The sequence below is a fragment of the Benincasa hispida genome, chromosome 10 (assembly GCF_027475165.1).
Source record: "Benincasa hispida cultivar pf3 chromosome 10, pf3_genome.v1.1, whole genome shotgun sequence".
Lineage (NCBI taxonomy): Eukaryota > Viridiplantae > Streptophyta > Magnoliopsida > Cucurbitales > Cucurbitaceae > Benincasa > Benincasa hispida.
In genome coordinates this window covers 46,898,798-46,910,843 of record NC_143487.1, presented here as the reverse complement: position 1 = coordinate 46,910,843, position 12,046 = coordinate 46,898,798, and the positions used below count along the sequence as shown (strand labels likewise).

The 12,046-nt window shown below is 37.6% G+C and overlaps 1 protein-coding gene across 2 annotated transcripts; it reads right to left on the bottom strand.

Moving 5' to 3' along the window:
* Positions 1 to 290: 290 nt before the first annotated feature.
* LOC120087927 (GCIP-interacting family protein) lies at positions 291 to 3,689 on the bottom strand. 2 transcript variants are annotated; one of them, XM_039044940.2, is made up of 7 exons: positions 3,501 to 3,689; positions 2,701 to 2,857; positions 2,226 to 2,437; positions 1,908 to 2,148; positions 1,281 to 1,417; positions 961 to 1,189; positions 291 to 516 (listed from the first exon to the last, which is right to left on the bottom strand). In XM_039044940.2, exons 2-6 carry the CDS (start codon positions 2,822 to 2,824, stop codon positions 962 to 964), a joined length of 942 nt encoding a protein of 313 aa, XP_038900868.1. In that variant the 5' UTR covers positions 2,825 to 2,857; positions 3,501 to 3,689; the 3' UTR covers positions 291 to 516; position 961. The 2 variants fall into 2 exon arrangements, with proteins under 2 accessions (XP_038900868.1, XP_090161825.1); XM_090305699.1 differs by lacking the exon at positions 3,501 to 3,689 and adding an exon at positions 3,286 to 3,426.
* Positions 3,690 to 12,046: the final 8,357 nt, after the last annotated feature.

The following is a 12,046-nucleotide window of genomic DNA, read 5'->3' as shown; positions in this document are numbered from 1 at the left end:
AAACAAGCTTACCAAATCTATGAAGTATTTCTTCGCTGTCGTGGAAGCCCAAGTTGCCTTAGAAAGAAAACTAACTCATACCTTGATGAAACGGAATTGTGAGCTGCAGCTGCTGGCCTGCGAGAACAGCATTCGGGTCTTTGGAACTCCAATAAGCATTGCTTCAAAACTAAAAAAGTTGGGAGTCAAACTAATTCGTCCTTGTACCATCTTCGGGAAGGAGAAAGAAATGGAAAAAATGATAGCCTTTGTTTGGATTTGGGGTAATTCGTACTTGTTGAAACAAGGTATTCACAGTGAAACAACCTCAATCAAGTGAGTTGCTTTTGTCAAATATATTGCTACATGGTACATTACACATATCTAAGAGATGTGACCTTTAATCTCTTTTCTCACTTGAAAGGAGAATTCTGTAGCTTTGCTAGAAATCTTTTACAGGATAACTTCTTTTCGAAATTTAAGGAGAAAAGCGTTAAATACTCCCAACTACTTGGATTCCAAACTTCCCCGAGAATCCTACAGAAAAAAGAACAAAAGAATATAAAATTCAATCACGCAAAAGAAGCCATGATTAGAAAGAAAAATGTAATTTCAGTCGAACAATGAGCATGAAAGACACATTTTGTTCTCTCCTCATGACAAGCAACAGAGAAAGGGGGGAAGGGTAAAAACATGCGATAGCACCCATCTTTATGCATCTCATCCAATGCCTAATCACAAGTTGGCACATGGCAAACCTTTTCTTTTTTAAAATATTTTTTCCTTTGTAATTGAAAGGGATACATGGAGATGGTGTAACTTAGGTTGTACCCAAGAATTACTCAAAAGAAGCACATTTTTAGCAGAGAATGGCAAACAACAAAAAAAGGAAAACATGCATCATGCATATGGAGAGAGAAAAGAAAAGTTGCATATAGAAAATGACTTGACTTATGAACCAGAGCCTCTTCTAAACAATACCTTAATCAGGTAATGCAGTTCCTCGTTCAAGATTGTTTTTGATCTCCAGAGTGTATCTACCAAAGGCTCGCTCAATCTTTTTGTTGAAATGCTCATTGCGGTCGTTGATAGAATCAATATCCTTGTCTTCATGGAACTTCCTCCTACGACTAAATGATTTTCGCTTCTCATCTCGGTCCTTGAGTTCTTTCACCATGTTATCAATCTTATCCTCTGAAATCTTAGGTGCCTGCAAAGTAATGGGAAAAGATACATCCTCAGAAATCTAATAATTGCAGATATGGTCGAGACTCAAAATTCTACAGTGGAACTAACATTACCTTTCCATACTGAAGACTTGAAGCCTCACGGTAGAACTCAGGATCAGATTCTTTCATTTTATTATATTCCTCAAGGTCGACATTTACATTCTTCGTCCTCTTTTTGTATGCATTATACAATGTTTTCTGGTTAAAGACTGTTAAAACCAACGCAGTTTAGCTTTTCTTAAGATAAGCGTTAACATATTAACAAAAAATAAATGAAATACAACAAAATTAAACAATCAATTTAAATGGCTCTATACAGAGAGAAACACGGGAGACTACGGCCATAAAATAACATACTACATGAACAAGAAAGAAGATATCAGCAATGATAAGAGTTCACAACAATAAGGGCAGGGGCATGCAAACATCCTTCACATCTCATCTTGCCGCATAATATTTATATCCTAGAATCAGATCATGTTTCCATCATCAACCAACATAATAGAGAACCTTGTCAAATTATTCAAAAATGCATCTGTCTACACACAAACACACACACGCAAGCTAAAACCAGCTTAGTATAATTTTATGTCACAGGGGAACATAGGTCAGCTGCACGTATTCAAAGAGCCCATGTGCACAAGAATTGCTCAATAGGAATTATAAAATTTATAGTACAGAATACAGATATAGACTCACCATCCCACCCATAGGGAGCTGGATCCTTCTCCCATTTCTTATATTTGGCCTCTGCTGCCTCTTGTGTATCTAACATATATGCTTTTGTCATATCCAAGCCATTTGCATCCAAAAGCTTCCCAATTTTCTTCTTTCGATCCTCAAGCCACTTTTGTTTAGAAATGCCTCTTGATTCTGATGGAGGTTCCATTTTCTTTTTTTCAGCAGCAATTGCTGTTTGATTAGCTTTCCGTGCCTCATTCTGCATCCATCATCCATATGTAATGACCTGATACTAGATAGTAATTGGTTTACTTTTTAAAAGATGTAAAAAATTACCATCTTAAGCCTAATTTCAAACAATTTCTTTTTCCTCCCCGTGAGTTTTGTGAAGTCTCCTTCCACATTCTCCTCGCCACTAAATTTGTCAATATCACCATCACTGTGCCCTTCATCAGGCTTTTCATCATGAAGATCTTCATACTCATCAGGAGGCACAAAATTGGAAGAACCACTATGACCAGCTTGAACAGCTTCTGATAAAGTAGGAACTGTGATCGAAATTCACAAGAAAAGAACTTAAATAAGACAAAGGGACATAATGATATCATCCAAAATTGGAAGGTGGACGGAATCAATGATGATTAATCAATTTATAAAGCCAACTGTGAGCAATGTAGAAGAAATAAGTAAATTCAAGAGAGCATTAATAATTTGAAGAAATGATAAATAGTGGGATGAAACTGTCGGCTACAATTAGAGAAAGTTATGATGCTCAAGGTAATTGCAAGGAAATTGTAGCATGCCAAAAGACCTGGTTCATTTTTCTGACTCCGGGCTTTGACTTCAGCTATTACTTTAAAGCAGTACTCGCTACATTCATGATAAGGATTAGAAGCATTCCTACAATCAGGGTGTACTCTTCCTTCATCAGACATCTCTGCAACAACTTCTCTTACACCAGTAACACACTGCAAATACAGAGTCATAATTAAACAGAGCTTAAAAATCTTAAAAAGAAAAAAAAAAAAAAAAAATTCTGGACTCATCACCCATAAACAAAAAACAACTGTAAAAGGCTATCATTGGATACAAAGGTTACATGATCAATCAAACGAGTAAAAACATTCAAATTTCCAACTGAATCTTGTTAAATCAACCGAATTTATCGAACCAACGCCAACGATAATCCTCAACTTCTCAGGATATACGATGAGCGCAAAGTTATCGACAGAAAATTGATTTTTTTTAATATCTGTCTTTGAATGTTGCAAGAGTGATTCAAAGAAGCACAATCAATTCCTGCGCCAACTATAACAATTCAATTTCTGGGTAAAAAAAGCCAAGAACAGCAACATAACACACCATTGAGTCCACTATAACATCCAAAAAAACCCACCCAATAAATGGGGGAAACAACAATCCTTTTTCTCGTTCGTATTCTCGAAAAGAGATAAAGCAAGGAAAAACAATAAACAGCAGCATGAAAACAATCACTACTTCCAGTCAAATCTTGCGATGTCAAACCGAAATTCAAGCGAAATCAAGCATACGAACCAATGAGTAAATTAATAAAAGAACCCGTGATGGTAAAAGAGAGCTACAGAACTGTACCTGAAAGCTAGGTTTTCCGCGTGGGTTAGAACACGAAGAAGAAGGGAACAGATTCTCTTCGCGATTTGGGAAGAACGGAGAAGAATTGCAAAAAATTTCTCCCAAAAATAAAAATAATAACCTATAATCTTTTATCTACTCCTTTAATATTAAAAGTAATGAAAATCAATCTACTTTCTTCTTCTTTTTTTTTTTTTTTTTTCGGTCGGTATATATATATATATATATATATATATATATATATATATATATTGATTGTTTTTAAAAGTATGGTCCATGTATTTGAATCCAGTTTCAATATTAGTCTGTATTTTCTAAATTTTAATAAATCTTAAATTTAATCTAATAGAATATTGGAAAATTTGTATGGATGACCCAAAAATTGGATCCAAAATGTCAAATGACCGATTTTTAAAAAATAATGTCAATTGGCCATCTGCTTACATCATCGTCATACCAAATTATGTAAATTGCCCTTATTTCCTCGTCTTCATACCTTTTTACTGAGAACCCACCAAAACTAAAAACTATTCTTCATTCAAATTTTCCAAAGCTAAAGACTTCGTATCGCTCATAAACGAAAAAACTATTTATGGCTTGCAAACGATTCTACTGCCGCCGAAAAATCGAATCTGATCGGTAAATCTTTCAATATGTGCCTGAAAATGTCTTACACTAATCGGTATGAGGCTTTGTGGGTCATTCTGGGTTTAGAAATACATTGATATGGTTTTTTTTTGTTTATTTTTTTGGTTTTCGATGTGTTATGTGGTTGAAGACGAGTAAAAAGAGCCTGTGAGCGAGATAAGTGAGAGTGAAATCGGTAGAGCGACATCGAAGAGAGCGTGTGAGCGAGATAAGTGAACCTATGATTTTCTTGTTTGTTTTTCTGGTTTTCGATGTGTTATGTGGTTGAAGACGAGTAAAAAAAGAGAATGTGAAGGAGATAAGTGAGAGCGACACCTGATAGAGCGACACTAGAGAGAGCGATACCAGAGAGAGCGACACCGGAGAGAGCGACACCAGCGAGAGCGAGTCTAGCGAGAACGGGTCTAGCGAGAGCGAATCCAGCGAGATTTAAACAGAATGTTGTTTTACATTTTTTTTAAGGAGCTTATTGGTTGAATTTTTATTTCATGCAGGAGTGATTTAAGATGGCTACACGTTTCAGAATAGTCGAAGCCGACCGATTTTCCGGTCAAGTAACCAGCTTGGCCCACATTGTTAATGCAAACAAGATTGTGAAAGAGAAGCTCATGCCAACACAGTTGGACATGTTCAAAATAATAGTTTTTGGGCGATTTGTAGACGTTGACATGGTGTTTAACAGCCTAATTATCCATCACATGTTGCTTAGAGAAGTGAAGAGGACAAGATTAGACTCAATGTCATTCTCTGTCTGTGGGAAGGTTGTCACTTTTTCGAAGGATGACTTTTTGTTGATGACTGGTTTGTGGCAATCCCCAACACGAGTTGATTGGAACTAGCAGTCCTCATATAAACTTGCTATCAAGTATTTTGGTAATCGAGTGATGAAGGACACTTTACACCACCGTCAACTTGAAGAAAAATACAAGGATTTAGAGTTTGAAAATGATGATAATGCTGTGAAGATCAACCTAGTTTACTATACTGAGGTCGCAATGATGGGGAAAAATAAACAGAAAAATGCAATCGACCTCAAAGGTTTCAAGGACGTTCAAAACTTAGAGTATTACAATAGTCTTGATTGGGGTACCATTATTTGGGAGAGGACATTGGATGCCTTAAAGACTGCATTGAAAGAGGTTAAAGCAAGACCTAATTGAAAATGAAGCGAATTATTGATTGTGTCATAAAGACCTTTATGTCCACGCCCCAATCGTCCCCCTGGCGGAATATGTGCTTCTAAATGTTGACTAATCTGAGTAACATTGAACTTGGTAAAATGAAATGGTTGAATAATTGAAAAATGAGATTATTCAGGAATACACATTGATTGCTAAGATTACGCATTGAGTTTCTAAGAGCAGTCTATACAAGATGAGGGTCAAAGCAAATAAAAACTACGTTGTGAAGTACTCCTTACGTGGATTTTCACAAGCGTTCCAAGTAAATTTAATTAATATACTAATCTTATTGTTTGATCTAACATTACTATTGTTCTTAATATATTTTAAATTTTATTTAGGAATGGACGTACGAGATTCTAGCTTCATCGATAGCTGGGAACATTGCGAAGCGAAGGAGCAAGGTGGCCTTGCCTCTCATATTACGATGGTCATGCTCCCACTCAGTGTCCTTCAAAGTACTCGAGAGAGAGATATTCAAGTCTAACAATGTGCGTTTACTCTATGCATAATATGTTTATCTGGTTGTTAAATTGACACTAACACTTTACTGGGTTGTTAATGCAAATAAAAGTTAAAGAAAGCACTGCCATGTCAAATGCGGGATACCCCAGTGGAACGACGACCTATATTTGAGCTAGGTACGGATGATGATAGTTCTGAAAGTGGAAATAGGTCGACGAGTGAGGGGGGTAGTCTTGAAAGTGAAAGTGACGGTGATGATCATCGTGGAGATGACAATGATGAGGTTGTCAGGGTGGAGGGAGGGGATGAACCTGAGCATTCTAAGCACGTGGATGCTGAATATGGAAGGGTAGAAGGAGGGACATACACACCTAGTGATGATATGTTCCATGATATGATGTGGGACGTACGTGAGGAGGACGAGTTGAACCAACTTGATGTCTATCTTGCGGCTCCGGTAGAGAGCGAGATGTGGATGAGGAGTGTCCTGAGTGTGCTGCTCGCCGCAGGGAGGGAGCCAATCCCAAGAAGTCTATTTATTCGTACTTGCGGTCCATTGACAGCTCACTATCAAGGTTAGATGACCGTATATCGGGTTTAAATAGTCGTGTATCTAGTATGGAGGAAAACATGACTGACATAAAAGGGTAATTGTCGGCCATCCTGTCATTATTGCAGTCTATGTGCAAGGTTTGCATCATTTTATGTCTTTATGTGTTTAGTTTTACATGTTCGTGAACTCATCATTTTACTTTACTAATTGAAGGGTTCCACGGTGAATAAGGAGACGACCAGGTCACCCATCCCATCTCGGGATCCCGATATGACTGCGATTGCCTCTGACACTCCCATCCCCATCCCCCTTCTACAGCCCGATACCACCATTTCACCTACTCCCACCCCCATTGTACAGCCCGATACCACCACTACCACGACATCACCAATTGATGTCGAACTTATACAGGCCGACGTCAAACAAACAGAGCCCGACATGTCTGTCTTACTCACCTTGCCACATACAGAGGCTGACATATCTGGCATCCCAGAGGCCGACACTTCTGGGATTGTTATGACCACAGAAGAAGTTCCACTAATGAGTAATTTATTGATCAGTAATCTTTGTTTATATTTTTATATTTCTTGATGAGTAACGTTTTGTTATCTGTTTATGTAGGAATCTCGAAGAATTAGTCGTAAGAGAAAGCCTGTTGATAAATATACACCCCTAGCCTAAGTAAAGAAGAAAAGTGTGGTTAAACATCCTCTCCCAGATGTAGCTACGTCAATATCCAGATCGATCGTCACATATAATGTAGCACACGATGTTCCACACAATATCCTGACAAAAATGATGGACTGGATCTCGGACAACAATACGGACAACGAGGTTCGAGAGAACTCTTTTAAACCACACGCCAAGCAATTCTTCAAGGAATTGATTACCCCGAATTCGTTGGTCGAGTGCGATGTAAATGTCCTAGTCTTTACGTCTTTACATGTTGGCTATCTTGTACTTTTATTTACATATTAATTTTTCGTGCAGACCATAAATATTTTATTTTATTTTATGAAAGATAAATTTTATATCTGGCCCGACATGTGCATGCACAAGTTCACCATCTTGCTAAGTGGTGTAATGGTAAATTTTGATATTTCGTTTCTTAACTTCTCATTTCGTTAAGTTTTCTGGTCTTTACTTCTTTACTTAACTTCTCATTTTATTTGATAGAGTCACCTTAATGCTCGTGGCGGGGTATTTAAACAAATAAAGAATAAGTCATTTCTGGAGGCTGCCCTAGCATGGGAAGACGAAGACACGTATAAAGACTATGTCACCAGTAAATTCGATGTCAAATGGGTAGATGTGGAATTCGTTTATACGGCGATGAATATCAGTGACCACTGGATGGTCCTTGTAATGGACATTAATAGAGGCCACATATTCGTGTTTGATTCACTTCTGTCATACACACCAATGAAAAAGCTGGTGAATCAGCTAGAGCCATTGACGGTCACAGTATCATCCATACTTCACTACTGTGACGTGGATAGATCGAAGCCGGACCTTTCCACAGCCCGTTGGAAAATCTCGCGACCTATGAACGTTGACATACAACACGGGTCGCTTGATTGTGGCATCTTCACAATCAAACTACTGGAACACCTGGTGACTGGTGCTGATCCATCCGTAATCACTCATGAGAAAATGAGTGAATATAGGATGCAATTAGCGTGTCAACTATGGGAAAACACTCCATATTTTTTATATGTACAGTACATGTATTTTTTATTGTATTTTTTATGTATGTAAAAACATTCATTTATTTTTTATGTATGTAAAAACATTCATTTATTTTTTAACTATGTAAAAACATTTATTGTATAATTGAACATATATTTTTTTATGAAAGTTCAAAGTTCAAAGTTCAATATCAGAATTTTATCAGAACATGCATTTTTTATGTATAATGGAGCTACTGCTCTTTTCATTGTATAATTGAACATGTATTTTTTATATAAGTTCCAAGTTCAAAGTTCAATATCAGAATTTTATTAGAACATGCGTAATTGAGCTTAGAACATTATATGATTCAAGGTTCAATATCAGAAAATGGATAATTGAGATTGTGAGAGAGAGCGAGATTGAGAGAGACCAAGATTCAGAAAGAGCGAGATTGTGAGAGAGAGCGAGATTGAGAGAGAGCAAGATTGTGAGAGAGATGGAGATTCAGAGAGAGGATATTGTGAGAGAGAGCGAGATTGTGAGAGAGAGAGATTTTTAACTATATGACAAACACTTTGGCATATAAGTACCATACATCACATGTATAAGCAATAAGAGTTGATGAACCGGGTAAAATTGCCTTAAAACACCCCGCGATCGTCTAGACGATAAAACAAACTCTTTGCTCTATCGTTTACCAGCGCTCCCAGAGTTGAATGATCGTTTAGCTTTACTATACGATCGTTTATTTATTAGTATACGATCGTGTACCTTTACTAAGCAATGAAGCCTAAAGCACACGATCGTTTAGCACGCTCTGCACAATGCTTGCCTTCCGTGATCGTCTAAGCGACTACGATGCCGCGAAGCACTATCGCCTAAGCGATCGCTTAGCTAGCGCCTCCATATCGCATACGCATGATCGCATAGGTAGTAACTAAACGATCGTCTAGTGCCTTCTACTAAATGACGAGCATCGCATGCTCCCACTACGATCAGAAAGAGCGAGATTGTGAGAGAGAGCGAGATTGAGAGAGAGCGAGATTGTGAGAGAGAGTGAGATTCATAGAGAGCGAGATTGTGAGAGAGAGCGAAATGTTCACAGAGAGCGAGATTGTGAGAGAGAGCGAGATGTTCACAGAGAGCAAGATTGTGAGAGAGAGCGAGATGTTTAGAGAGAGCAAGATTGTGAGAGAGAGCGAGATGTTCACAGAGAGCAAGATTGTGAGAGAGAGCGAGATTATGAGAGAGGGCGAGATTGAGAGAGTACTTGTTATCCATTTTTGTTACAAGTATGAAGATTGAGAAAGTATGAAGTTATTGTTTTTTGTTACAAGTATGAAGATTGAGAGAGTATTTGTTATCTACTTTTGTTACAAGTATGAAGATTGAGAGAGTATGAAGTTATTGTTTTTTGTTACAAATATGAAGATTGAGAGAGTATGAAGTTATCCATTTTTGTTACAAGTATGAAGATTGAGAGAGTATGAAGTTATCCATTTTTGTTACAAGTATGAAGACTGAGAGAGTATGAAGATGGAGAGAGTATGAAGATTGAGAGAGTATGAATATTACTATTATATAAATACTTCAGCTTGTTATTGTTTTTTGTTTACAAGGTGAAAGTATGAAGTATGAAATGTTACAAGTATGAAGTATGAAAAAGTATGAAGTATGTTACAAGTATGACGTATGAAAAAATGATCAATGGTATTTATAACTAAACTGGATGAGGGGTGTTTATGTCTCGGTCTCTGGCATTTTCAGCACGTCACATGGTTGTAAGCGGTTCAATACAATTTAGGGGTTATGCCCATAATTCCCACACCGACCACATTTCATTTGTCTACGAAATTCTCCTATGGATGGTATTCTTCTCACTCTCCGTCGCCCGACTTGTGGCACAAACTTCAGAGGAAAGATAATCTTTTCTACGTATCCAGAAGGTTTTTTCCATTCAGATATGTGGCCAAGTGGATTTATAGGCTCCGCATATGCAGTCATTAGAGAGTCCACTGTATAAAATCGACTGCAAAGACTGTGGATGAGTATATTTCTTTCCTTTGCAGCAACAATTGCATGGGAACACGAGATATCAAGTGAGTCGAATTCCTTACACGTGCATTCCTTCGTGTGAAGATTGACAATACCGTTCAATCGATTATCTCGCACGTGTACCTGATAACAATCAATAAGCTTCACCCGATATCGTCTGTCCTTATCGGCTTCACTTGCCAATTGGGTTTCACAGTAATTAGAGTGCAATGTCGTTCGAGATGCCCAGTAATTTCTCCGTTCGTAGAACCACGATTGGAGCATTCCACCTTTGAAGATCGATGTTTTCCAAATATTTCATGACAACACCATCTCTAAAACTGCAGAGTTCGTCCTATTTTGTCTGGAACTCTGTCATGTGAAATACCTTTGCTGCATCTCTAAATATCCCAACAACCATGCTATCCTTAAAGTTTGTAACTAGATTCTGTTCTATATGCCATGTGCATAATCCATGAAATGCTGTGGGAAAAAATGGACGAATAGAATTGCCGATAGATACCATCCGATCAGACAAAAACACCAGATTATCGAGTTCTCCGATACTACATTTCAAGTTTGACATAACCATGTTCATGATCGATCGGTTTCATTGTCCACTATTGCATATGCTAGTGGGTATAATTGATTGTTCCCGTCCATAGAAATCGCAACCAACATGGTGCCTTTGTATTTTCCTTTCAAGTGCGACCCATCAACAATAATACAAGGCCGACAGCTTGTAAAACCTCTAATACAAGGCCCTAATGCCATAAACATATACTTGAAATGCACCTCATCTTCAAGTTCGATCTCAAAGACTGTACTCGGATTCTCTATTTTTAGCGCTTCTACATAAGCATGCAGTATGGAGTATGAGTATTCTGGAATACCTCTAGTGAGATCATATGTGGCTTCCCTTGCACGCCACGCTTTATCATAACTTATGTTCACGCCATAATCTCTCCTCATATCCTCAACGATATGACAAGGTTTATAAATACGTTCTATGCTCGTGAACTTATCTTTGATGAATTGACCAACAACCATAGCAGTTGCTTGTCTATGGTCGTGATTCAAAATTCCTATGGAACATGTGTGCGAACTGCAGTACTTTGTGATCTTGAATATATCAGACCCTTCCATTTTGACTGCACGAAGGCTCCACTTACATGTCTCCCCAATGCATTTGACAGTGAACAGAGATTTGGTTGATTTCCTGACCTTAAATTCAAAATTTCTGTTGATGGACAGAATAGATAATCTCATTTTTAAGTCCTTTTTGCTCAAAAATAGTTGATCAACTTTAACATCCTCTGTCCCAGATGAAGAGGTGCCAGGCATAATCAACTCTATCCTATGACTTGAAGACACAGATGATGGAACCACTGAAGCTGTTGTAGAACGACGCACATCTCCATGATCACGATCTATTTTATTTAATCCTCCTGATTACTCATTCACATCCACATCCACTGAAGGACTACAATCCATATAATCGAATGTTGATGGTACAGTGTTGGTAGACAATAGAATATCATCCTTTTCCTGACGAAATTGATATGATTCCTCGTATTGTCTGTCCACAATTGTATCATCATAACTCACATTTCTAAACCCCATTCCAACTATTTCGTCCTGTTTAGACTTCAACGTTACAGCTATCTGAAGTCTACTAAGCTCTTCTTGCAAAAGAAGGAAGTGAACATCATCATCATCTATTATGTATTGTGGAGGGGTTTCAAATTAAAGATTAAATTTAATTTTCAGGATAAGATCAAACTCTGAAGACTGACTTTTGTAACCCTGTAAATGCGAGATTTAAGTTCTTCATAATTCAATGTAGGGGGCACAACAATTCCTTTCAACTGTCCCCCAATATACGAACTTTCATTCTCATCCCAATCACCTCCAAATTGAATAAATAGATACTTTTCTGTCATCCTACAAAGCAAGAGAATATTTGTCATTAAGTTGTACAAGCAATTGAAGTA